At 48.3% G+C, this 26596-nt stretch overlaps 1 protein-coding gene across 3 annotated transcripts in view; it reads right to left on the bottom strand.

Moving 5' to 3' along the window:
• Window positions 1-12945: 12945 nt before the first annotated feature.
• pax7a (paired box 7a) overlaps window positions 12946-26596 on the bottom strand; it is a 41533-nt gene continuing 27882 nt past the window's right edge. For 2 of the 3 annotated variants that reach the window (XM_029149652.3, XM_029149654.3), the window contains exons 8-9: window positions 16731-16980; window positions 12946-15653 (exon numbers count right to left, since the gene is read on the bottom strand). In XM_029149652.3, coding sequence (XP_029005485.1) covers window positions 15538-15653; window positions 16731-16980 — 366 coding nt within the window. In that variant the 3' untranslated portion in view covers window positions 12946-15537. The remainder of the gene's footprint in view (window positions 15654-16730; window positions 16981-26596) is intronic. The other variant, XM_029149653.3, reaches the window with a different exon arrangement.

Below are 26596 nucleotides of genomic sequence, written 5' to 3'. Positions count from 1 at the left end.
CTGACTTAATGTCTGAAACCTTTCCAAATAATTTTCCTTTAAAACTTCTTCGAATTGGTATGAAAACATTCCCATGAAAACGATGGCTTCTTTATTGTTGTCGAAAGAGATATTTGCAGCCCGGAGTGTAATTTTTCCCGGTTTTGGAGGAGACAAACTACCTATAAATAAATCCTATGCAATCTCAATTATGTGTGTTTTTTTTCTCTCTTACTATTCCCACACTTTTGATTTCCACTTTAAAAGCGGAGTGATATACTGCTATGATTGGAAATGTTCAATGCACTTCTGGAAGTGGGTGCACTGTCCTGTGCAGATAAGGTTGCTAATGCAAGATCTGTCTCTTCTGAAATAGAAGCCTGACAAACAGCGCTGTCTCTCCCAGACACAGTGGGAGAGGAGTGTGCTCGGATGGAAGCCTTTGAGACCAGCCTTTTTAATATCGGCGCCACTGTAACATCAGTAAGGTGACATTTCAGCAGCACCATCAAGATCCAACGGTGGCCATGCTGCTTCGACAATCAATTATCCATGCATAACATCCCAGCAGTGTGTGCGACATGAATCAGTCCTGGACCAGGCTTCTCCACTGCCTTGATTCTCCAGAAATGGGAGACCTTTCATTCGACCCTTAAGAAAGAGAGAAATGCTCCGTGTGCCGATAAGAGACTGAAGAGACGAGTGTTATAAAAAAAAAACAGGCAAATCAGGACTGATATTTATTTGCATTATCTTGAAAGGAGCTCGAATTATTCCAGTGGCTGTGAATTGTGATCCAGAGCGCACAATGACCGTCTCCGAGCAGCGGCAAAGAAACATTCCTGCCAGTGGACTACGGGGAAGAATGCACATTATCTGCCGCCTAAGGAGGAGGAAATACATTTCACAGAGCGGATCGCTCATATCGCTCTCTGAGAGCAGTTTAGTTGTTATATGATCGTTATCAACATCGCGGCTGCGCACATCCGCAAATAACAGACGCGAATGACGAGTCCTCACTCCAACAGACAGATCGGGGGGGAAATGACGGAGGAGAAAAGATTCCTGCACATTTATCTGCAGCCCCGAGGCCAAAAACCACTGGCAGTGTAATATTACGGCTGATTGCTGTGTATGGCGTTCCCTGTGTTCCACATCTGGTTGTGATTAATGGCAGTAAACGCGACTGTACAGTTAATTATACTGAGACTGACGCTTTGCATGCATTCTACAGTACGTGCAATAAACGTGTAAGTGAAGTCAGCGTCAGAGGACGGAGGCTACTTCCTGAACCCAACGCTTCCCCCTTCATTTCCATCTGTATGCTATCGCCGGGCTGTCAGCGGCCGGATTGGCCTGTAGTTCGCAGGATGAAAGGGAGCGAGATCCTGTTGAGTGAATAATCTCGCCAGTTTACAGAAGAGAGTGGATGTCAACTTGACAGACAGTGAGTAGCGCGCAGATTTGGGATTCACCCGCAATCCCATAGTCCCTTTAAGTCCAGACGTGTGAATGTGAAATCAATAGTACATCCATACAACAGTTTGTTTGCTGGACCCTGAAAAGCTTTGTTATGAAAAGAAGAGTCGTGGATCCTCACCTTGTGGATTGAGGACGCTGTAAAGGGGACCCGTAAACACGGGATTTCAGCATGAAAATCACAATTTTTCTTTTTTTTTTCGTCATAAATGAAAACGTGCACCATTCAAATGCAGCTATTTATCAACACAAAGTAATTTGAAACCAGGATGAATAATTAGGTGCAGCGTTAGTGTTAATACGAAATCTCTTGTGTGTAAAATTCCTAATTATATTCTTTTGAATGGGCTGCTTTTAATTACCATATTCACCTGTGGTGCCTCAAATCAACAGTGTCATAGCCTGAAGACGCAGCGCCCCACGTGAAACCTCCGGACTCTATACATGTCACCCGGCAAGCGCCTCCGCCGCACGCCGCCACGATCTGTATCACAGTCAATAGAGTTCGGTGGCACCTTTACAGATCCGCACACATGTGCATCTGTGTGGACGTGTAACACGGCTGTCTGCTTTGGCACTGCCATCGTGCCCTGCTGTTTATTTGATATGCAAAGGAGCAGCTCCACGGTCTGCGCTAAAGTACTTTACTCCTCACATAACCCAAAGTGGCAGCAGCAGCATCAGGATGAGCTCCAAGAGCGAGGTGGCTCCCTCTCAGTAATTTATAATACACTTAACTCCTCTACCCTGTTGATTGTCTGCATTACCAGGAATCAAACATGAGGCAAAACAAATAAAAATGCCACTTTTTATTCTGGTTTAACGTCGTCGGAAGCACAAGTCTTTCATTACGCTGCTGCTCATTCACTCCGGGGTCTGTGTGGAAACAGAAACAGGGATTACGGTGGCAAAGGAAGAACCCACTTCAAACTGCTTCTGTAAACACCATCAAAGAAAAGTGCCTTAAAAAGCCTGGTTGAGGGAGAGCGGAGGGGAGAGAAATAAACAGAAGGCGTGTGGGTTCAAGTGCAGTTAAACTGAGGCAAGTTGGGCAAAAATTCCCCCAAAATATCGTGATTGAGAAGCATCTCGGGTCCCGGCGGACCTGTTCCTGAGCCTCCGCGGGGACCCTTCACCCTTCAGGGCTTTACCACAGGCCTTGTGAGGAGCGTGTGGACCCGGAGCCCAGCCGGCGGCCCAGCGTTATTAAATGCGCTGCGTGGAGGGCCTGCAGGTAGCGCCCAGGATCAGCAGCGGCAGCGCGAGGGGCCTGTTGGGCTTAAGTGTTTTTTATTAGGATAGATGGAGACCTGAGCTCCATAACAAAGCTTCAGCCTCTCTCTCCCAGACAGGGGCCCGCTCTCCCCTCTCGCTGCACACGGGCCCGTATCAAAACAGCGGCCCCTCTGAAAAACGCCCAGCGCTCCCTTTCTTTTCCGCCCCGCCGTCAAAACACAAACGCGCTACGATGGAATGCCGCAATTTCCTCCATCGCCCGCACCGTTAATTGTTGTCGCAGTTTAAACAAGCGGGCGACAGGGAGGCCGCATGTTCGCTCACGTGTTACATTACACGCGGGTGTTGGACCCTGCGCTACTGTAAGTGTCCGATCTGAAACCCACAGGAAGAAATACCGCGGGGAGCTCCGCCCCTGCTCCATGTTCTGCACACAGTGCTGCAGCGCATTAGAGCCAGCTGGCCCGATGACACAGCTTCCTCCACCAGTTGACGATATGGTGACATGAACATGTGTAGGGCTGCTTTTACACCGCTCACCGTCGACACCAGAACACCGCACGCAGCTGCTCCCGACGCCGTGGAACGTCGGGAGCAGCAGGTCCGAAGCGTCTGGAGCAGCTCCAGAGCCCGAGACGGCCGACGGCGAGCGGCCGGCACACGGAATCGCGTAGCGGTCGCGTCAAATGCGGCAAAAAGCACTTCACGGAGGACTTGACCTCGCCTCGACCCCTTGTTGTGATCGCAGGAATGCTGTGAACCCAGGAAGAAGCCTCCCCATCTGGCTCGCCATCGCTCCAACTGCTGCTGCTGCGTGTGAGAACTCGGCTGGGCACCCGGAGCCACGGAGGGAAGTGGGAATAGGCCTCGGTTAAGAGATCCAGCTGTTTGGCCCTGTGAACCCTGGGAAAGTCTGATGCTGTTTCAATGTATGGTTGATCACCTCACCAGCACATCGGCCCGACTTATAAAAGCCTCCTGAAAATGTAGGGAACAGGTGGAGAGGAAAGTTTGGCAAAGGGCGAAAAGGGCCCAGTGCCAGGTCAGCGCTCGCTGCCAACATTATGTGCTGCTTTGAACCCTCTTGTTTTTTTTAAACACCGCCCCCACCGCTGTAAATCACTTTTATTTTGTTAATTTTTCCACATTCTCCTTTTAAAATATAATCTTTCCTCCTTTAATGTCTCCACCTTTTAAGGCGAGTGCCGTATGTGGCTGAGGCTCCATAGGCAGGTAGATATAAAAAGAACATGAAAACAACATAGTTTCAAAGCCTAATGTGGTGCAATGCGGGTGAGGGCTGTACAGCAGTGTGTATATTGACTCCTCTGTTCTGTAATGTTTCATTGAATAAAACAAACAAGCAGCCTCTCAATCCAGTTTTATCCATAACCTCTGAAATGAGACTTTATGTTTCATACAAACAGCATCTCGGTTACATCAATAATCCTGCAAATGAAATCGATTTCCCCTCCCGCTCTTCCAATTCTGATCACAGCTGGGTTCCCCATATGGAGTATTAATGGGGTGGAGCACCCTGAGCCTGATCTAAAGCTGGAGAATTCTGGGCACACCACAACATCAAATCCCACTGTAATTACCTTCATGCAAACACAGGGGCCCTCTCCAGCACAATATGGGTTGAAGAAATAGGATTTATGTGCATTGTTTCTGATGCTGGAGTTGATCTTGAAAATTGTTTGGTGCAATTTAGCGAGATGCTTAAGGAAGCTGGAGATCACCATCCAAATGTGTTGTTGTGTGGAGGCCAAGGCACCAGTGCTGGGTGGCTTATCTGCATTCCTAACAGGAATCACTCTCTGCTACAAAGCGGCAACGGCTCCACATTAGGTTTTCCATAAATTTAAATGACTGTATAGAGATCACAGATCGTGACAATCGTCCCTCGTCTGTTTACTTAACAAAGCAAAAAAAAAAAATCTCCAGATCGGAGATGAAACTGAATTCTCCCATGCAGATGGCGAAGCAGCTGCTTCTTCCCAATTAGCTTACACGTGTATTCGAGTCCAATTTTGGCACAGTAAATCATATGGCATTTTGTCACTAGATTATGCTATCTGACATAAGGCTATTGTCTTAATTCCCTTAGGCCGTGGTGGAGAAAAATGACTAAACGCACAGAGGGCCCGGCTCTATCCTGCCTTACAGACGTCCCTATCCCATCATGCACACCCCGGCCTTCTCTCTCCAGCAGGTGGGGGTGGTCACGCACCACGCAACACGGTTATGGGTTTAAGTCTGAAATCTACATACTGAAATGACTTCAGCTCTCTCACACAATGCCAAACTTGCTGGGAGTCTGATGAGTTTATTTCATCAATTCCAGAAATGCTGCAGAGAGAGAGGGAGAGAGACGGACACACGGAGAAAGAGACCTGGACAAAATGAGAGGGGAGAGTCTATTTCTACACACAATAGCCTGTGTCTATCATGCCCGCTGTACGTGTGCGTGTGTGTGTGTGTGTGTGTGTGTGCGTGTGTGTGTGTGTGTGTGTGTGTGTGTGTGCGTGTGTGTGTGTGCACCTGCATGCACAGACGTGCGCAGGGAAGTTTGATGTGGATCCTCGCTGCCCTCTGAGTAGCACAGTGACTGCTGTCCATCTGCTCCAGGGTCTCAGGTGTGTGTTATCTCTTCCTCTGCCCCTGGGAACTTTCTACAGATATGCCAGTCAGCCTGAGCTGAACTGCTCTTGTAAATTACTCACTAAACAGCCCTGCCCTGGATTCTGCATTCGGGGGAAAATCAATTATTTGACCCCCCCTTACATTTCACAGTCCATTTTCAGCATGCTGGGGCCAATTACACCCAGCAGAAAGACTACTCTTTATGTCATTCCCACGATGACCTCCATCTTGCAGCTCCACACGGAGCACTGTTAATGCACCAACTACAAGCACTTGTGCCACGAAGGAGCGTGCTAATGCACTGGTTACCCACACTTTAGCCACACCAAGCACACAAATACAGGCGGCTGCGAGGCGGCGCCGCAGCCGCACGGCGCCGGCCGCGGCGTCGCTCAGACCGGGAGGTGATGAGCCCATGTCCAGCGCGCTGAGCGCACGGCGCCGGCGATGTGACAGCCCTAATGAAAGCTGATTACCAGGAGGCATCTATTAATTTGTCCTTAATCATGACAAAGAGAGTCTGTGGCTAACAGCTGTGAAATGGCAGCCGCCGCGCGGAAATGAGGCTCAGGGAAAGGCCGGGGACGAGGGGTTAGGCCCTGCGCTGTCATTAACCGCCTGCCATTGTGTGCGCTCGCTCAGAGCTTAGCTACAGGTAACTCAATAAGATAAGACGGCGCGTACGCTGCCCTGGTCTTTGTGAGAGGCTATTGCCGCGAATCCCGGGCGGCTGAGCACTGAATGGGAGGATATTGGTTTGCATGCTCCGAGCAGGAGTTCTTATGATCCAGGTGAGAAGCTGACAGTAACACATTTAAGCCCTGTTCCTTCATCTGCTGGAGGGAGGCTGAGGGAAAGTCAATCACTGGCTGAACAGGTTGCTGAATAAGGACCCGAGCAGCCTGTTCAAGGAGACACTGCGAGGAAAGGGGGAGCTCAATCAGGCCTTCATTTTTTAATTTAGAGGACTAAACTATAATGTGTTTGCAATTCACCCCGAGTAAAGCGAAAACAAATAGCGACTCAAATGCACTCAGGATTCGTGCAGTAATGAAATCGTCATATTTGAATATTTGCAGCTGTGTCAAACCCTGACGGCGCTGCCTGGGCGGATTGGTGGAGCGACGCTGGGAGGAGGAGGCCCCTCCAACGACGTGCCTGCTAGAGTGGCTAATGTGCTTTATAGGCCCCTTGGGAAGCATTGGGACGGCAGATAATTACAGTGGCTGTCACGAGGCCTGTGATCTGACAACAGCTAGGACTCTTTACAGCACACAGAGACTTGTCGTGTGCCGCGAACAGGCGCCTGTGAGTGTGAAACGGCGTCAGAGGGCGCACGCACGCACGCAGGCGTTAGCGGCTGATTAATGACCAGCCTTTTGCAGGATTACGCCTCATCTTCAGACGATCTGGGTCCCGTTAGCAAACGTATGAGTGCGAGGAGTCAGCTTTTCAGGGTAAAAAGGTTGCGATGGAGACAACGGGACCTGGGTGTGACATGACAAACGAGGCAGAGCGTTTTGTTCGGCTGCGTGTGAATTAATGGGAGGCAAACAGTCACTCACTCTGCTCAGACGCTGAGGAGAGCGCTCATTCAATTAGATGCCGAGCTCTTAAGGTTGCAGCCAGGAGGACGGCGGCTTCGGCCCCGACGACCAGCACACAGTGAACTGATGCAGACTTCTGGCTCGGTTCAAATGCAGCGAACAAGCAGAGGGAGGACGTTAAAGAGTAAAGCTGCAGATGGTTCCTACATGTGTTACAAGGACTCAAATGAAATCTCTATAAAACCAATATAAATATCACAATTAGAAAATTAGAAAACCACATTAATTAGAAATGACTAAAATAGATAAAGTAGAATATTTGCTTTCGTTTTGATAATATTGCTGGCACTGGCTGAAGTCTTCCTATGAGTAAGAAGTGAACTTTTCACAGACTGTAACGTTCCATGTACTGTAAGTACCCAGCACCTTTGTGCATCGTCCATAAACCGGTGGCATCAGGTACATGATATTAAATAAAACAACACAAACCACATAAATTAGATCAGCGTTAGTCATTAAAGGATTCATTAGCGCGGCTAATTACAGACTTTGAATGTGGGAGAGAGCGGCTCACGCTGCGCCGCGTGGCTGCCTGTGTTTTTGTGTGGCGTTCGGTGGGCGTCGGGAGTTTGAGGCTCGGGCGGCGGGGAGCCGAGAGGCAGCGCTGGCCTCACGCTGAGCCTCCTGGTGCTGCCCCCCCTCTCATCCGCGCAGCGACTCTCTCCTCCCCTGCTAAGTTTGCAAAGTCCAATTTTCAGCTAATATGGAGGTCGCAACAGCAGGCGCAGAGGGCGTAGTAGGACATAATGGCTATGGGATTGTAAATATTGGTTTTAGAGAGACACAATTGGAGGGCAAGCGGAGAGAAATTTCCATAGAGTATGTGCTGGCACCATTGGAGGCCTTGGTGCGGGAGAATAGATTTTCCATTCTAGTGTGTCACATTAGATTTTCGGAGGTGCTCAGTGGCAGGTACATGTCATTAGTAACACTTTAGCACAGTAATGAACCTTTTTATTTATCCGGTGCTGCTCTCATGAATGAATAAGGAGCTGCTCCCCAACTGTGCCCAGCCGTGAGGAGCAGACAGAGGAGGCAGGGAGAGAGAGAGGGAGGGAGAGCGAGAGAGAGAGAGAGAGAGAGAGAGAGAGAGAGAGAGAGAGAGAGAGAGAGAGAGAGAGAGTCCAAAGAGGGATGTGGAGCCCTGGGGAATGCTGAGCAGGGTTAAATGATCATTATAGTGACACACACACACACACACACACACACACACACACACACACACACACACACACACACACACACACACACACACACACACACATATGTGTAGAGCTGAGTAGACACACACATGAAGTCTCACAAACACACACACACACACACACACACACGCTCCCCACCTCCACTCCCTGGGGTCCTGATCTGACACTCTATTTACACACACATTTACACAGTCTACTCCCTCCTTTATAAAGCTGACAGGTACTTAAGCGGTACATTACTCCGAGCAGCTCAAGCCTCTTGGCGGTGTAACCAAACTGTCCATTCACTGCTGCCTTGTCTCAGTGTTCATTCAATAATGGCCTCTGAGAAATGTGCCAGTAACGAGCTCTCGCATGTGCTCCGGCCGGGAGCCTGACACTAAGCATCAGGAGGCTTTAAGGCGGCGCGGGCTCATTGGTGGAGGAGGAAAATCTGTCAGGGTCCAGTGGCTCGCGGAGGCTGCGACGCCCAAAGCCTCGGTGGGAGCGCCGCTCTCAACCTGATAGAGTCGCCCGACGCGCTCCTGCTTTTGATACGTTCACCTTTTCCTGCTCTGCATTAGGAATTATTAGTGCAACTCGGCCCCGCGGTGGTTCGAAATCAAGCCGAGCGGCGCTGTCGCCGTTGTTACACAGGTGGCAGAGCACCTCCTCCCGGTGCAGCGGAGCGGGGAGCGCGGCGATGGCTGCGTGGTCAGGGCCCCGTGTCACCCCCAGCGTCCTCAGTGTTCATTTCCCTTTCATCTTGAGTGTGAAATCGCTGCCGGTGCAGCACTGACCTCAGCATTAAGAGGTCAGCTATTGAAATCTGATGTGCGCCTCTCTGGCTGAGGGACTTCAACAGATGGAGGGAAAGAGAGGGAGTGGAGGGAGCGGGGCAGCGTTTAAGAGCCACTCACTGGGACGAGGTGTTTATTATGGCTTCAAAACAGGCTGACCGTCATCATCCTCATCATCAGCGTCGCTCAGGTTTCAGGTTTTCTACAATCTCTAGACAGAAAATGAGTGACTGGAGAACATCCATCATGCAGCTGATGAACGAGGAAACACGGGGGCAGTGAAGGCAACATTGTAGATTCTTCTTTAGGCCGTTTCACGAGGGTTCTTGTTGGTTAAAAGCTGCATTCATTTGCTTGAAACGGGATCTTTTCCTTCCACGCGCTCCCTCCCGCGGACGCGCTCGTCCACCTCCACGCAGACCAACTCCAAAGTTTGCAGCGTTTGGCAGCTCTCTGCCGAGTACTCGCCAGAACTTCCTGCCCCTGTGTGTTTCAAACACAAGGTTCTGCATTTAAAGTCGATTCGACACCTCATCTCACTATGAATCCCCTCCGAAAGCATATGCGATAGGGAGCGTCAGAGAAGTTTGAGGTCTTGTCTCCTATTTCCCATCGGCTACACTTTCATCCCTGTCTCTGCAGCAGACCACCCCCAGCAACCCGGCCCAAATAAGGTGTTCTGCCTTCAGTGCTCTCCTCTCTGAAGAATCTGAGGAGTTCAGCGTCTGCCGAAACTTTGGATCTCAAACACAAACATCTTTTATTCAAAGGGTGTCTGTAATCACAAATAAATAGCATTTCTGGCGATGAGCACAAGGCACAAGAGAGAGAGGCGCCTATCTCAGGAGCAGATAACTGCTAGATATGATTCCTTAGATAAGGAGCAGTAATTTGGCTTTTAGAGATAGCTCCGGGGGCCGCTGTGCCGAGCTGCGCTGATTTGCTGTGTGTATGGGAGGTTGTTTTTTTCCACATTTTTATCTCTCCTGTTGAAGAGCTTTTCATCTCGGATGATTTTCTGTCTTTTTTATGTATTTCCCCAGAAGGTGAGATCACAAACCCACAGAAGGCAGAGTGGCATGTTTTAAAGCGATGGACAAAATACAAATATTTGAAAATGTATTTCATGGTAATTATGTCAGGTTTCATGGCCTTGGCACAGTACTGAGGCACAGCCTGGATGCCTTAATTTGTATAGAAATTGTAATCATTTGTTCATTTCAAGGTGAAAATTGCATTTTTTAATTTAAATTGTATCCTGCGTGATAGGCTATTATCTAGAAAAATTGTCTCTGTGTATGGGGGTCTATGCCCTGCCGTCACGCCTGTTACCAACCCACTTCTCCTGAGAAAGGGCTTATATATGAATCTCCTGACTGAATGCACCCAGCTTGTTCTTCACTGAGGGCCGTCACCGCGCTCATTTCCATTTTTGTTATTAATATTAATTAGTTTGAGAGCACGGCACAGATTTTAAATGTAAATCAAGCTTCGGCTTCCCAGTGATTTTTATCTGACTCAGATTTCTTAGATTTACAACTTTACTTGGACCGTTCCCTCCTCCTTTGGTGTTTTGCCGGCTATTTGTGCCACACGTGCGCAAAAAACTTGCACGTTATAGTGAAACTGATCAAACGCTATATAGTTAAAAGAATTTACAATTGGGGGAAAGTCACTGGCGACTTTAAGCTACGACAATACCCTATTTGAGCTCCTGCTTTTTACTTATACATGACAGATTAGCTATCTGTAATACCTGAGAGGGGTAACCGTGAAATCCAAAACACCTAAAATGTTCTGAAAATAAGATTTTCTCCCTATGCTAAACACACAGTGGGGTAGAAGATGTATGCGCACCAGGCTGTGTCTGCGTCTGTGTCTGTGTCAGTGGGATCCTTGAGGTGACGAGCACAAAGCTGAGGCTCAGGTACACGGCGTATGCTGGCATAATTACAGGATTTGGAGGATTATTATACTGTAAGTGCTTTCAAGGCGACAGCTGGGAGCTCTTTACTTCCTGTGACACATAAGCTTGAAGAATAAAACCAAGACCCCCAGAGCATCTCTTAATCATTTCTTAGCATACCTGCACACGGCTCTGAACTCTCTTTCTGAAGACAGATTTGTAAAATTAGAATATAATTATCATATCTGCTATAAATCATTCTAAAGTCGTGTTTTCTAATACATATTTTCTTCAAAATGGAGACATTTTGGCCTATTTTCCTTCACTGAATCCCCCCACCGGCTGTTCTACCTTGCTCCTTAAGGCTTCCCTGGCTTCTCAGCAGCCTCGCAGTACGGTCAGGTTGAGGAGCCTGGTCCAAAATTAGATGTGAATCTGAGCCTCTATTCCATGGCGCATTCTGAAAAGTGAGTATGACCGGGCTGAGGCTGTGTGACTTCTCTATCGGTGCCTCCTGAGCGATAGGGCCTCCTGGTCTCTACAGCGAGGCTCAGGACTTTCATTTCCATCCCTGTGATCTAAACAAACCCATTACAGCCCGAGATTCATGCACAGGGGCAGTGCGCAGGCCCTGGGCCTGAGGACACAGCCCCACAGCTAAGCCACCGTGGCACAGAGCCACCTTCAATGGCCGCATGTCCGTATAGAGAGGGGAGAGGAGGAATGGAGCGCCCGGGCCCCTGCACTTTATCTAAACCATTCCAGAGAGGCGAGCGGAATCGGCTCTTGTGGGCTATGTTTATCCTCTGCTCCTGTAGTCAATCAATTAGGGGATCAAAGGAGGAGATGAGGGAAGTGTCACATAGCTCTCCCACACAGCCGTGCCTGAGCTGCCACCTCGTCCACTCTGAGTGACAGCGGACCGGAGGGAGGCAAAACTCCGGGGCCGGCACCTCGGGAGACAAGTTGGAGAAAAGGGGACAAGCGCAGCACATGCCAAGGTCTAATCTGGACAACCAGAACATAAACTTTTAGAGGAATATATGAGGGATGACACCCAGCAGGCAGAGCGCCACCAGCAGCCACTACGTCGAGGACTTCGTCTCAGGGTGAACTCGTACGGAAAATATGCTTTGAAATCCATTAAGTAATTGACCCTGTTTCTGCCTCATTGACATGCTTCCCCACAAACGCACTGTTGGAATTAGACAATGGCGAGAATTCCCATTTGCATCGAACCGAACCGAGGATTGACGATACGATGCGGCGATAGCGCTGGAGCTGTGGTTGATCGGAATCTGTACATCTAAAGGGAGAACTCAAGATTCTGCATGTGTTTCAACTCGCTGTGCTGTTCAAGGCCTTCACATATTTATTAGGGAATGAAACACGGGCCACACTTCAGGAAACGACATGTTTCATTTTGCCTCGCATGTGTCTTCGAACACGGCAACGTTGTAGTTTCTGCCTTTAATTAGTGTCATTTATTTGCATGAACAGCAGGCGCCGGTTGTAAAGTGTGATTTGCTGCCTTCGCTCTGGATTATGTGGCGTTTACAGCGTCAGTGGCTTCAGTCCTCGCCGGCGTGTTGAACATAGCCCCGCATTCCCCCAGCACGGCTGAGGCTGGCGAGTGAACGCGCCCCACTGGCCTGATGTGTAACGTAAAGCTTCCTCCCCACTTCCTCTGCGTTCACACCGTAGCACAACATTCCCGTTCATAAGAAAGGAGAACTTCAGCTCCAACTCAGTCTGGTTTGTCTGAGCCTTCGCTCCCTCATCACCAGCGCTGACTATAGGCTATAGTACACACATACATTCCATTCATGAGTATTTATATAATTATAAACACATTTTTATTCCAATGGGCATAAAAACATAATTTTTAATATTTAATTTAATGCTGATTCTCAGTATTTTCAATATAGGAATGATAAATTCTGACTCATATAGAATGGATGAAAGCAGCACATTTGATGTAAAGCTGAATATAGAGATTATCTGGCATTTATGCAATAAATGATTAATTCTTTTTTTTCTAATTTCAAAGTGTTCTGAAGCCACTGACTGTGTACAATGTATATAAGCAAAAAGACACAAAGGGGCAGAAATCAGTTTTGGATCTTTAATTGATAACAGTTAAGCCAGTGTTACAGTAAACACACCAACAGGCTGAAGGTAGTAAATACCAATACAAGTTTCCCACTACTCTAATACTTCATACAGCAGAATAAATTATACCATGATAATATACACACATGCGGAACAGAAGAAGGAGCAAAGCAAAGCACAGATGTCAGAAAGCAACTAAACAGTTTAAGGGTCAAAGAGACAGGAAGGGGATGTTTTAAATATCCAAATGTTTATTGACGCAAGTGTTAGAAATGGGTTTGATACACTAAAGACAATCCTAAAATTCCTCCTTTTTAAAATATACATGAGTGAGGCGTCTAAGCAGAGCACCTGGAGCTGCTGCCGTTCAGTGCGGAGTCAGTGTCACTTTGACTTCTGCTGAAGTCTTATTGGTCCACCTTTCAAACGTGGCTCCAGTCAGTTTGCCAGAGCAGAGAGGCTGCGTTCACCAGCTTCGTCATCATCATCATCATCGTCGTCGAGCTGAGCTGAGCTGAGCTGCTGCCTCAGGAGTTCAGGCGCGTCGCGTCCACGGCCCAGTCCGCTCGGTGAGACCGGGTGATCAGAACCACCCGTCAAGCGTCTGACTGTGTTTCATCCAGCCACCGTTTCAAATATACAGCGTGGTCCTTTCCTTTTCCATCGAGCTCACTTGGATCCTTTTTCAAATGATTTCAACTGTACTATTTTTTATGGAATTTATACTTTACTAATTTATACAAATTCATTTCTTACCTGGGCCCAAAACAGAAAAAGAACTTTTGGTCGAAACAGATAAACCAATTAAATACAATTAAAACCAACAAAAACAAGCCAGTTAAGGAAACTCAAATCAAACATTTACTTCCACAGATCCTCGCTTACCTACCACTCAACATAGTTTTGTTTTAGTATAAAACATACTCTTTATAAACAAACAATACACAATCTGCTCCAGCTACTGTACAGGTTTCAGTTTTTAAAGGCGACTAAGGACCAAATTCTGTCTTGAGATAAAGTTAACAGCTCTATGTACATCATCAATATCACACTGATGCCAATGAGAAAAAAACAAAACTAACGTCTCAAGGGGTCGGCTGGTCCTGGATCGTGTCAAGTCAACTATGAGTGCTATACAAATGTGTCATATTCACTATTCTTTAAATGTTTTTCTTCTTTTTGTACAGCTCTGTGAGTTCGTCCGAGTGGAGGATTAGAGGGGCTCCGGTCCAAACCAAAGAGGGGGGGGGGGGCTGTTACCTGTGCCCTTTCACTGGTGACTGGATTATGTGATTTTCCAGAGTGCATATGAACGGCACAGCTTGTGGACTTTTTAATCTCATAACAGAAAGCGCTGGAATGTTCATAGTATATTTGTAAATGGAGCCTGAGGAATGTTAGGGAGGAATGCTCATGTGGTCCCAACGCAGAAACCCGGCGGCACCCGAGGAAGGTGTGTGGACACATTGTGCTAATTGACGTAGAAAAGCTGCAGTTGTGTCTTGTAATGGGAAGGGTCACTGTGAATTAGCTTTGACATTATATCTGTGTGATTTAATCTGCTTTACACTGTTTAAGTCGCACAGGATTCACAGGCAGATGGGATTTGGGAGAAGCAGAAGGGGGAGGAGTTGAGTTAGCCCTCTTTGGCAAGGTCCATATTTCTAAACAAAATACATTAATTTCCCCAATCCTGTTTTTGCAAACAATGCCCCCCTCCCCACGGACTGCGGCTAACGATGGGATGGAGGTTAGAAGGGGAAAGCTACTGGCGGCCAAAACGCTGCTTAAATTCCCTGCAGAATCCATCCAGCCAGACTTCCCACAGAGTGGCCAAGTTCTTTTGGAATGTCAAGATGAGTATGAAAGTGGGAAGGTCAAACCACTCACGAACATTAGAGCTCAGGGAACAGGCAGAGGAACAGCAGCTTGGAAAACAATCATCCTCTCCCGTGTGACTGTGCCAACACACAAACATGCACACGCACACAGACGCTCGCTCCCACAGTGTCCCAGTCATTCACTGCGTTACACACCAACACATCTAACAGCGAGAAGAGATATGAATGGAATCAAAGAACAACATAAATCACATTAACCATAATCATATAACAGCAACAGTAATAGGAACAATATCAAAAAGGAACAAGAAGAAGAGTCGCTCGAGTGATATTGGCTTTTTTAACTACTATGAACAGCAAGGTCAAAGTACATGTTATTGATGGCTCTAAATGTGTGCTGGACCGCAGCCATGACAAAGACAAACCCGGGCCAAGTCGGCCGACCCGCTGTAGGTCGGCCGAGGTCCTGTCTGGCCCTCTGAGCGAAACAAAACAGGGTTTGGGGCCGGGGCAGGAGGAAGGGACGCCCGCAAATTGCCCGGTGGCCTGAAAAGTTTAGTTCCGTTTCCAGGAGGGCCCCGTCGCACCCGGCAAGCCTCGCTCCCACGCGCCGCGCGTCCGTCCACCGGCGCCGCCGCCGCCGCCGGGCTTTGGGGCGAGCTGGACGTGGAGTCCAGGCGCGATGAAGCACGACGGAAGGCGGCGGGGGGCGAGCAGAGAGGCCCGGGGGCGGGGCCGGGGGCGGGGTCCTCAGTAGGCCTGTCCCGTCTCCACCTGCAGCAGCCCCAGCACGGCCGAGTGGTCCCCGAGCTTCATCCTCCGCTGGGTGGACAGGCTCACGTTCTTAGCCAGGTAGTCGACAGCTGCTGCACAGGCGACAGAAGGGAAAAAAAACACACGCCGGCGTCAGACAGGTGGTGGATTCCTGACACACGTGTCCCATTCACTCTCCTTCACTCCTCTGATTAAGGCTGAAATAAGTTGTGGCAGAAGCGAGCGAGCGAAATGGAAAAACAATTCACACACAGGGAGTGAAAGATAACAACCCCTCCCCTGTCCCTTGTCTGGGGTTGGCACGCTGCTGGCACGGAGCACGTGCATCCTGGTGAAGTCTCCATGCTGTCACTCACACGGGTCCCCATGTGTGTTCTATGTGCCAGTCTTCATTACACTTGGCATCTCTGATTTCATGCCCTCCACACTCCACATGGCCGATCATTTTCATCCTCAGACAGCAGCTCTCTCCCCTCTCCTCCATTCATTACCCATCCACTGTGCTCAATCACCATCTTAATTAACCTCACATCAGCTCACATCCGCACTGCCATCACTTTCTTGCTGCGAACAAAACGCTCGCGTGCGTCCGGGCACAAAAAAGCATCTGAATTCGCCAAAGATCACTATTAGGATGTGCTGGTAAACACAAACAAATGTGGCCTAGCTGGTGCAGGCGCGTTGAGGAAGTGGGCTTCATTTTACCACTCATGAATGGCTGTGACAGCATCAGTCAATTATGCTAATCTAATAAGGCAAACTCTTTCCCTGCCCTCAGGGTGCGCGCATGTGTGTGTGTGATGGAGCTGAGAGAAAGAAGGAGAAACAGAGGTGGGCAAAAGGACACTGTGGCCCCGAGGGGGTGCCGTTCTTTGAAGTGGCCCTCTCTTTCCCATCCAAGTGGAGTGGGGTGTGACTAAGGCAGCTCTATGGAACGGTGGTCGCAGGGTGAGGGTGCTGGTGGTAATGGGAAAGGGGGGGCTTTATCAAGAGCACGTGTCTGCTTCCACCCACCAGAGTGCAAAGGTCAGAATTCTCCTTCCTGGGTGTTTCGAATTTTTAAACAACTAAAAGGAGGTCACGAAGAATTCACCCACTGATGGAGGATGCACAAAAAGAAAAAAAACATGCTGACATTGGCATCCTGAGCGTTTGTGGGGTTTACTCACTCTGTCCGTACTGGCTGTACTGGTAGCCTGCGGTGACGGGGTCCACGCTGTAGCTGGTGGCGCTGTAGGTGGGGGGACAGTAGGACTGGGAGGAAGCCAAGCTGTCCACGCTCTTGATGGTGTCCGAGCGCTGGCTGCAGCTGGCTGAGATGGGGTTGGAGCTCTCCAGGCTGCTGTGCAGGGGGGAAATGGAAAAGTCGTGCTGGGGCTGGGAGGGTACAGCACTGGGGTTGCTCAGGATACTCATCACCTGGGGGGGGAAAGGGGAATGGAGGATGTTAACATTTGGAAAATTGAGGATCAAAGCGATGACAGAGTTGAGGGAAAGTACTTTTTCCTGCAAATATAGTGCCATCCTAGCACTTCACGGTAAAGATGCCAATAGAAATATACAATTTCAACTTCGAAATAGGGAAAGGGAAAAACTTCCCCCATCTTTTTTTTTTTTAGGCAGGGGATAGGATACAAGAAGAGTGAGGAGAGTGATGAGGTTAAAAATGGAGAAAGGGAACAAGAGCGACTGTTTCCATTAGCTGGCACTGCCAGTTAGTGTTCTGCTGTGGGACAGAAGGGTCCCAGGGTGATAATAGAACCACCATTCGTGCCAGACAGCCCCTGTCCCGGAGCCCGAGGCCTGAGCTCAAGCCTACAGCACAACAAGCACCAAGGGAGTCCCTAATCCCTCGCCCCTAGCCTACCCATCTCATGAATAGTAATAGTGTTGGAACTGGTAAATGATCACTTCAGATCCCCACACAAAGTAGGTTCCACCGACCTTAGTGAGGGGCCCACTGATACCGCAGGTCGGGGCTCGCCTCAATATTACAGTGTGTATATTATTCACAGTGCATAAAAGCTTCCAATTCAATATTCTAGATTAATGTAATAGCATGTGACAGTCGTCAGAAGAAGGTCTCGAAATATGTTAAAATGGAAGAGATTACCTCTAGTGCTCCTCCAGTGTGAAGCTCAGCGCCCCAGAACACTGTGGAGAATTTTGTTTTCTTATTTCTTTAAGTGAAAAGGGGAACGAGGAGCGCATGTGGGGGAGCGGGAGGAGGGGGGGGGGGGGGGGGGGGGGGGGGGGGGGGTGGGGGGGGGGTCTGAAAAAAAAGGAACTGTCCCACACATGCTTCCCTCCTGTAGCAGGAAAGTCTCCCATTCAACATCAGGTTCATGTTGAGCTCTGCTATGCTGCACTGGCCTTTGGCCCCTCGGCTGCTAAACCAATTAGCCCATCATAGAGGGCGATTCACACGCAGACATGTGTTCCAATGCCTGCGCGCGTGCATCCGACGCGACCGCGGAGGGTCCACAAACAACGCACCCGGCCAGGACGATCCCACAGAGGGAAAATTAACCCCACGCTGCAAATTAATCATATCTTTAGAAAAGGTCTCCCAGGAAATACGAAGCAGTCGGAGCCCATCAGAAACATAAAGGCTGGTTAGTCGTTTCCACATGTTAATTCTATCAGCGTGGAAACCCCCGCCATCCCATCCACATCTGCGGACAGAGCATGTGACATGTATCCATAAGAGGGAGATTCATGGCCCTCTTCATGCTGGACACATGTGATGCTCGCTTACATATGGAGCCGAGCTGCGCGCTGAAGAGGACGCCCAGAGTGATGATGGTGGGAGCTTGTTAAGTGTCCAGAGAGAGGGAGCCGGAGGGCAAATATCCATTTTAGTCAATGGTTAATTGAAGCTTGATTACATGGCTTCCCTCTAAAAAAGAATAGCCAGCAATTGGCTTGATTATTATCCCCGCTCATGAAAGTTCTTCAAAAGAAAATGGCTCCTTATCGTTGACATTGTTGCAGTTTTGCTATTTTAGTGAATTAATAAGGGTCGGGTGCGTCCGTCGCATGAGCGGATGTGGATCTCCTTCAGACACCCTTCCCAAAGACGGAGGATTCTGTCTTAATGACTTAAGATTTGCTAGAGGGAAAAAGGTAAGCTCCTCTGGAGTAATAGGTTCTTCTCCAACTTGGTGTCATTTGTATTTTGTGCTCACACTGAATAAAATCAATGAAGCCTCACCGACCCACGTCCTCGGTTACAGATGGAGGTCAACTAATCTCTCAGGTGCCAGTCTGAGAGTGAGAGACACAGGCCCACACTCAGGGGACGTCTGTTCACGCATCTTGTGTTATGCACGGATCAGCTTTAAATGCAGCGTTTTGCTACTCTGATGTCCTCATAAATATCCCTTATTTCACTTTCAAGTGTTAAACGATATTTAGCCGCGAGAGCCTGTAAAACATTTGCAGCGTTCTAACGTCACATACTGCTTTGTAAAACAAAACTTCATAGATTATGAACTCAGGCGAGAGTCGGGAAGTCACGGCCAGGATTAATATTCCCAGAGAGGAATAATGCGCTTGTTGTTAGATTGTTTTACATATAAAAAGCCACACGACGACACGATGACGATGTGATATCACTTGAGAAGGTTCACGCCGAAGCGTTCTTTGAGTTTCACCAGCACGCAGCAGAAACTGAGGCTGCACATCAGTACAAGCGGTAAAAGTGCGTCGTCTGAACGAGCGGAGGCAAACAGCCACAGCATTTTTCCGGACGTACTTGCTCGCTGCTTCTCTCCGGCTCTCTCGCTTCCCTCCCCTTCCTCTCCTCCCAGGCCCCACTTCCCTCGCTTTCCTCGCATACGGCGTCTCAGCAGCCCAGAGTTCGTTTGTTGTTCCACGTTGTGTGAGTGCTGGTTTGGGAGATAATGTGAGCCAGGACCTAGTTTAAAGGACAATGCTCCGGGGCATCCCCCCCCCCCTCTCCTTCTCCCTTTTCCACTCTACAGATAGATTACTTTATAAATAATAATAAAAAAGTAATTAATTCTCTCAACTTCTGAGCCCTCCAGCCTGTGGCGAAGTGAATGGCGAAGTGTAAATTGATACAATGTGCATCCTTTCAGATAAATAAATAGCAGACTTGAGACACAAAAAAGGCCCTTTCATACCTCCTTAATTTCTTCAACAGACAAATTACATTTTTTTTTGTCTGTGTGAATGTTTGACGAGTTGTTCTTTGTTGGATTTCCAGAATAAAACAACAGCAGACACAGTGCGAGGAAAAACACTGGGAGTGATACAAAAATATAATAATAATAATAATAAAACAGGGGGGAAAAAAAGCAGAGAGTCAACATGAAACTACATATGCTCTGAAAATGTGTTGCTGTTATTTCACTTTGGCGAATAATTGAATAATCTAATCTCTTGTGCAGCACTGAAACATGTGACAGTTACTGTTTTTTACTGTGTTTTTTTGTACTAAACACTATAACCTTACAATCATATTGCAACTTTAAGCCCTAGTTCAAGGACAATCAACCCCTCCCCCATTCAGTGAAAACATCACAAATTCGAGTGCAAAGAGAAGATATGGGATGCTGTCGATGCGATAGCCTAGAACACAGGTGAGGGGGCAAAGAGAAGAGAAAGTGGTACACAGTGAGTGCGAGGGAAGTGGAGGCTTTGGGAAGTACAAAGACTCCTGTAGGACTGTGCTGGCCTGAGGGCTAGCCTGCCTGGAGAGCTGATAGGAGCCCCTTCTGTTCCGTTCCTAGCGCCAGCGCCAACACACCCCGCTCCACAAATACTCTTAATCTGCGCAAGACTGGATTAGTTCCTCTGTCACCGATAGCTCCCCGTTCTGCCCAAAATCAAAATGCCCCCAAGATGTACCTTTAAGTTAGGCAGAGGTCACAGGGGCAGACGGGGAGAAATGAGCACTCCAAATGTCTGTAAGTTATCTGAGTGGTGCAGAATAGCATCTTGCACCTTAGCAGATCTGCCTGACTGATACTCGCTTCAGCGGAGGATGATTAAAGATCCACAGTGATGACACTGAATTTCAGATCAATATTTGAAGGCCAGTCCCGAGGCCACGATTACAGGAAGAGAATACTGTTTAATTCTGTGACCCGGGAGTCACGCAAGTTCAGTGTACCGAAAGAATCTGAGTTTGAAAACAAAATATTTCATATAGGCTGCTGTCAGATAAAGGAGAAAGTATGCAGACAGGTCACTGCTTAAAAAATCAGCATCGAGCATCTAATGAGAAAATGAAACAAACAACCAAACAAAAAGCAAAAACGAAGGTAGTAAATAACAATATCAGGACCCCCTCCCTCCCCCTCCAAGTCAGTCGACTCCTGCTCCCACAGTGTCCCACCCTTCCCCCATCCTTCACATGAGAGGGCCGGCCCAGCGGGCAGCTAGGCCCCTCATCTGAGCAGACAAAATGACTATTTAAAAATAACAGTGATTGCATAAATTGAATTAAAGCGTTTTGGTCACGGTGGAGGTGGCGTGAGGGGTGGTGTGGGGCCGCAGCAGACAGCCAGGGCGGTGGCAGGCAGCAGATGACGGGCTCTGGCCTGTGCGCCACTGTGTTAATTGGCCGCTGCACATTAATAAAAACTGAAAAGTGTCTTCTTCCACCATCGCCACAGGACGAAGAGAGAGAGGCAGGGGGAGACAGGAAGGGAGGACGGGTGGGGGCTCGGGGCGTGGGGGGGGAGACGTGGGCCTTTGAAGAGTACGGCGCGTGTGGGGGGTAGGGGTGGGGCACTAATTGTGTTCAATTAAGTGGCTGATTGGCACTGACAGAATCTGGGCACTGACAAGTCAGGCACAGATGAGGACGATTAGCGGGCAGTGGAACAAGCTGTCACTCCTCACAGCATGTTAGCCGTCCGATGCCTTTGTCATGTCTGATGCATAACAGGGAGTGGAAATGCAATAAAATTAATATTTATTTTAACGTAATTGAGCTAAATCTAGTCCAGGTGCTGGCTCTATGACGGCGACTCAAGCGAGAAGAGCGTTTCCTTCCAACTTAACATCTCGCAGTATAAGCTGTGAACGTGGCCCTGCACTAACCAGAGGTTAATGTGTCGTCTATTGGGCTGCAATTGGAGAACGTGAGGGGAGCAATTCTCTATTCTCTGCTGGTGATATGCTTGAGTAACAATGGGATGGATTCAGCCACTGGAAACAAGACGGGCCCCTTTAAAGGGCGCGCACACACACACACACACACACACACACACACACACACACACACACACACACACACACACACACACACACACACACACACACACACCGACGCCTCTTCCAAATTAAACGGCAGATTTTCTGATTCCAGCAGGATGGTTTCAGAGAGGCAGGCTCTGTATGTGTGTGAGGGCGCAGCTCCAGCAGGAAAGTGAGGCGGATCGAGGGAGTGGAGGAGAAAAGGAGGAGGAAGAGGAGGAAGAGGAGGAGGCTGTTTGCTAAAAACAGCAGGGGCCAGGTCTAGTGAAAAATGTCAGGTCAAATTGTTCTTGACAGTGTTAATATCTGCACCTCATAGTCATAATTACATGTAAATAAATAGTGAAATAGCTCTCAGCTGGAGACTGAGCTGCTGCATGAGAAACCAGCTGAGGACCCACCACCTCCCATATTTTCACCTTATTGTCAGGAGGAAGAAAGGAGCAGACAGTGCAGTGAAGCATGCTGGCAACACACAGTCCTATTTCTATCTTTTTATTTTACAAAGGCGAGGAAAAGTTGGAGCAGTCGATTTATTTGGAAAGGATGCACGAGGAAGAGACCACAGTCAGCGCAGAGAGTGGAGAAACAAATGAGGGGCACGCAGGAATAGACACGGGGAAGGAAGGACAGAATGAGAAAGTGTGGGTGAGAAAAAAGTCAGAGAGCGTATTAATCATAGCTATGCACCTGTCAGAGTGGCATCTGGAACTAACAGGAACCGCATGCGGCTAGAAAACATCCCAAAACGAACTCAAAGCAGGACAGGTTCACTCCAGACCTCCTTCTGCCTCAGCCACTACGTAACCCCTGCACCCTGACCTCTGACCCCAACAACAAAGGTCAAGAGGAAGGCCGCAAAGGCAGTTCACCTGCCTGCTATTATTATTAGTATCATCATTATTATTACTACTACAGTGTAAGTCACCTTCACATGCGTATTGTGCAGGGCAGGAAATCTCTCTGCACATGAGCGTATGACACAGTGTGTGCATGTGTGTAATAGGTATTTTAGATAGGATCGATGTCTGTGCCTATACTTTAATAAAGGCAGTGCCACTCTCCACCTTATAGGCATTTCAACTGCGTGGGACACACAGCATGTGAATCAGTCTCAGTCATTTTCCCTCTTAAATCCCCATCTTCTAGGATTTACTGAAATTCATATTGGCTGCCTCTGCAAGATAAATGTAAATCACATTCCCTTATATTTACTATTTATCAGGATGCAGCAGCTCACTTTCAGCAGGAAATATCTCTCACCCGCACACAAACACCCTTGCATTTAAATAGCATTTTTATTGTCCGCCATAGCCTTTCATCTGGGCGTAGGGAGAAGAGCTGCCTCTCCAGGGGAGAGAGTTGGAGCAAGAGAGGAAGGTGGGGAGAGAGAGCAAAGCACTATTGGCAAGGCATCATGGGATGACAAAATGCCAGATAGAGGGAAGGAAGGTTGGTAGGTGAAAAATAGATTATGAATACATAAAGCTTCGACCAAAAATATTTTGGAATGAACAAGGAAAAAAATGGCTTCACTTGGGTTGTCGACAGATAATGAAGGCCGAGGGAGCAACAAATGGCCCAAGTACACAGGTGAGTGTAAGACTGCAGCATCGTCTCAAAACGAGACGATTCCTCGGTTCTGCCCAGAGTCACAAGCTCCTGGAGCAGGCTGTTCATGATGTCAGCCCATGCAGATGGAACTGTGTCACACACGGGGCGCGGAGGTAGAGTTCTGGTGTCACACGCACGGAATCTTCGCTCGGAGTTCAAAAGTGTTGCAAAACAACAGCAAAGACTAATAATCTGTGCAGAAACAGTATAGCCAGTGGATATGATTTACAGTCCCTGGATTTTCTTGGCAGCTGCCAACAGCAGGACTCTTTTTTTCAGAAAGCCTCTTGCATCTTTTTTTATACTTGCCAAATTGAAACAGTATTTGTTTTAATGGGAGTTCTAATTAACCAGTATGTATTCCCCCTCTCGCTCTGCGAGTGGCTGAGCTGTGAATGCAGGCTATGTGCTCATCCCCTTTGATTTGTTGTCAGTGGAGCCTGCCAGCTGACACAGTGCCCGGTGAGAGGCTTAATGCCCAAGTTTTAATAATGTGGGGGACTACATGAGTCTCCCCCTCTCATTGGTATTCAGGTGCAGAATAGCTTGTTAGAAGTCAGGGAGGGAGGCGGAATGAAGCCAGAGCTCCAGATTGTTCCGTACATTTACCCCTCTCTCTCTCTCTCTCTTTTTTTTTGGCAACGGCAGAGCTTGCTTCTTAAAAATAATTCATCCCGTTTTTAAAAGAAGCGTCTGTGCTAGCTAATGGAAGAGCAGCAGCACAGTTTGGAGTCTCCCCTGGCTTATCTCTCTCAGACAGTTGTGGGGAGTCGCTGGTGAGCATGGTGTCAGCGTGCGTGGTGCGGTGCAGCGCGGCGCGGGCAGGCAGGCAGGCCTGGGGACACAGATCAAAGGGAGGCAGGGGTGAGAGCCGCTCTGCCTCTGATCCCGCGTACGTGCGCGCGCGCGTGTGTGTGTGTGTGTGTGTGTGTGTGTGTGTGTGTGTGTGTGTGTGTGTGTGTGCGCGTGTGCGTGTGCGTGAGCGGAGGCCCGGCCCACTCACACAGCCCAAAGGCCCTCCTCACACACACACACACACACACACACGCACACACACATCCTTGTCATACCAAAACACACAACACTTCCACAAAACTGCAAAACAGAAAAAAGTTCCTCGCAAAACTTCGAAAACTTCCCCCATCAAAACAACCGTCATCCAACAAACGGACGGCGCGGCGACGCTGCTGACTCCTGATCAACAACGCGCAGTTTAAATGGGTTTCGTTCTTCCCTGATGTCATTATTTTAAGACATTCCTCACACAATCTCTGGCACCGAGCTCCTCTTGCGCGGCGTTAGCGCTACAGTGCGGTGCAGTTGTTTTCTTTCCTCTCCCAGCAGGTGTCCCTGTCATGCAATAATGAGGAAGTCGGCCCAACTGTCTCGCTACAATCGCAATGCCCACGAAGGCCGCTTCAAAGAATCGTTTCAAAAGTATCTAAAGGGCTCTTTTGAGTTTTGTTGAATATATACAACGCTGTTAAAAGATGACAGTGTGTTGGCTGCGAAAGCAAACCATCTCTGGGTCCAAAGCAAATATTGTTTTTTTTGTTTTGCAGTCAGAGGATGAGAGTTGATGAATTGTAGGCACCGTGATGGCTATTCAAGACAAAGGCCTCTTTCAGTCAAAATGCATATATTAAAAAGCATCGAGCCTCAAGTAAAAAGGCAAACGTGCGCTTAAATCTGCAGGCAAAGATGCTGAACACACAGGAACCCGTCCTCCGTGCCCTTGCTCTTCCTCTCCAACGCCTGCTGTGCGGCTAAATGAAACGGGACCAGCAACACAACACACTTGTGCTTCCGTACTTTTTTTTTTTGCCCAACCATGCGCGGCTTTACTCGCGCCACCTCTAATACACGGCCTGCCTCAACCAGCCAAACATGTTGAGTATCCCACAATGACAGCGACCAGTTTGAGTGCGGATGGCTTTTCCACCGCCAGTAATGGGAAAATGTGCGCTGTCTGGATAGGTTATGGGATTGGGATGGACGCGAGCTCCTGTCGGGACCGCTGAACGCTGCAGGATTCCATTACAGACTTGGCACCTCTCCACCGCAGCCCATTTACTGGGAATCAGAGAATTTTTGTCAATCTTTACAGCAACCACTAGGCCATCAATGCCAGACACTCGAAGAAATAACTCTCACATACCAATGCGCATGCATATCTCCTGCAAACAGATGCTGTCTGTAACTTACAATATCAAATTTTCATTTCCATCTCGATAGAAAGTGCCTTTGTGTTGCGTTTTTTTTTTTTCATCAGAGCGAAGTGAAAACAGGAGAGGAAAAACACGCTGTGAGTGATGAAAAACAAACTCAGAGGTGTCGAATGGACGTCGATATGAATAAATTTCGCCTAAATGCAAGCAGAAGCATAACAAGGTTTGATGTGGACAAGGTGAGAGGAGTGCGGGCATTGTTGCGCATGTTGCGGGTACGAAGCCAGAGGACGGGAGCGATAGGAGCTGCCCGGCCCAGCAGGACGCTGCACCGCAGAGTGAACTCTGATTCCCCTGTCAGTGGGAGCATTCATCTCCATGCTGAGAGACTGATAGGAATGCCACACAACATTCTGCATGCGTCCACTACATTTCAATTCTGTGCAGCGCAGACACGGCGTGACACATCAAAACATCCCCACCACATGCGTTTGCCCCGTGTCCCAAAAATGAAAAACAAAAATAAATAAATGAATAAAAAACACTGCATTTCAGGTGGGTTATGGCGATGACTTTAATCAAACCCACTGGTTAGAGTAATTGAATATTGAAAATCCATGCTGTACAGTTGCCCAAAGGATCCTGTCCTAATCCTCACTATGACAGGAAATGTTTAATATCCCAACACATTCTTGAATGCCTGTGAAGAGGGAGAGAAAGAGACAGTGCACCCCATGCCAGTATTAGAGAGAGCCATTAATGAAAAAAAGCCTCCATGTTCCTGGTGTTTTTCTGCAGGTTTGCAGTGAGAGCATTAGCAGTTAAAGCCCCTGTGCCACGATTAACAATCAAACACGCTGTGAGCCTCCATGTTATCCTCCGTCGCTCCAGCAGGAGAGAAAATCTCTTTTTTGTCACAAAATCCTTAATTCTTTCTTCTCTGAAGAAAGAGGGTAATACCAAGAATGTTTCCAATCTGCTTTGAGAAATATTTGAAGAAAAAAACTCCCAATAAAACACGT

This window comes from Betta splendens, chromosome 5, assembly GCF_900634795.4.
Source record: "Betta splendens chromosome 5, fBetSpl5.4, whole genome shotgun sequence".
Classification (NCBI taxonomy): domain Eukaryota; kingdom Metazoa; phylum Chordata; class Actinopteri; order Anabantiformes; family Osphronemidae; genus Betta; species Betta splendens.
This window is presented reverse-complemented; position numbering and strand designations above follow the sequence as displayed.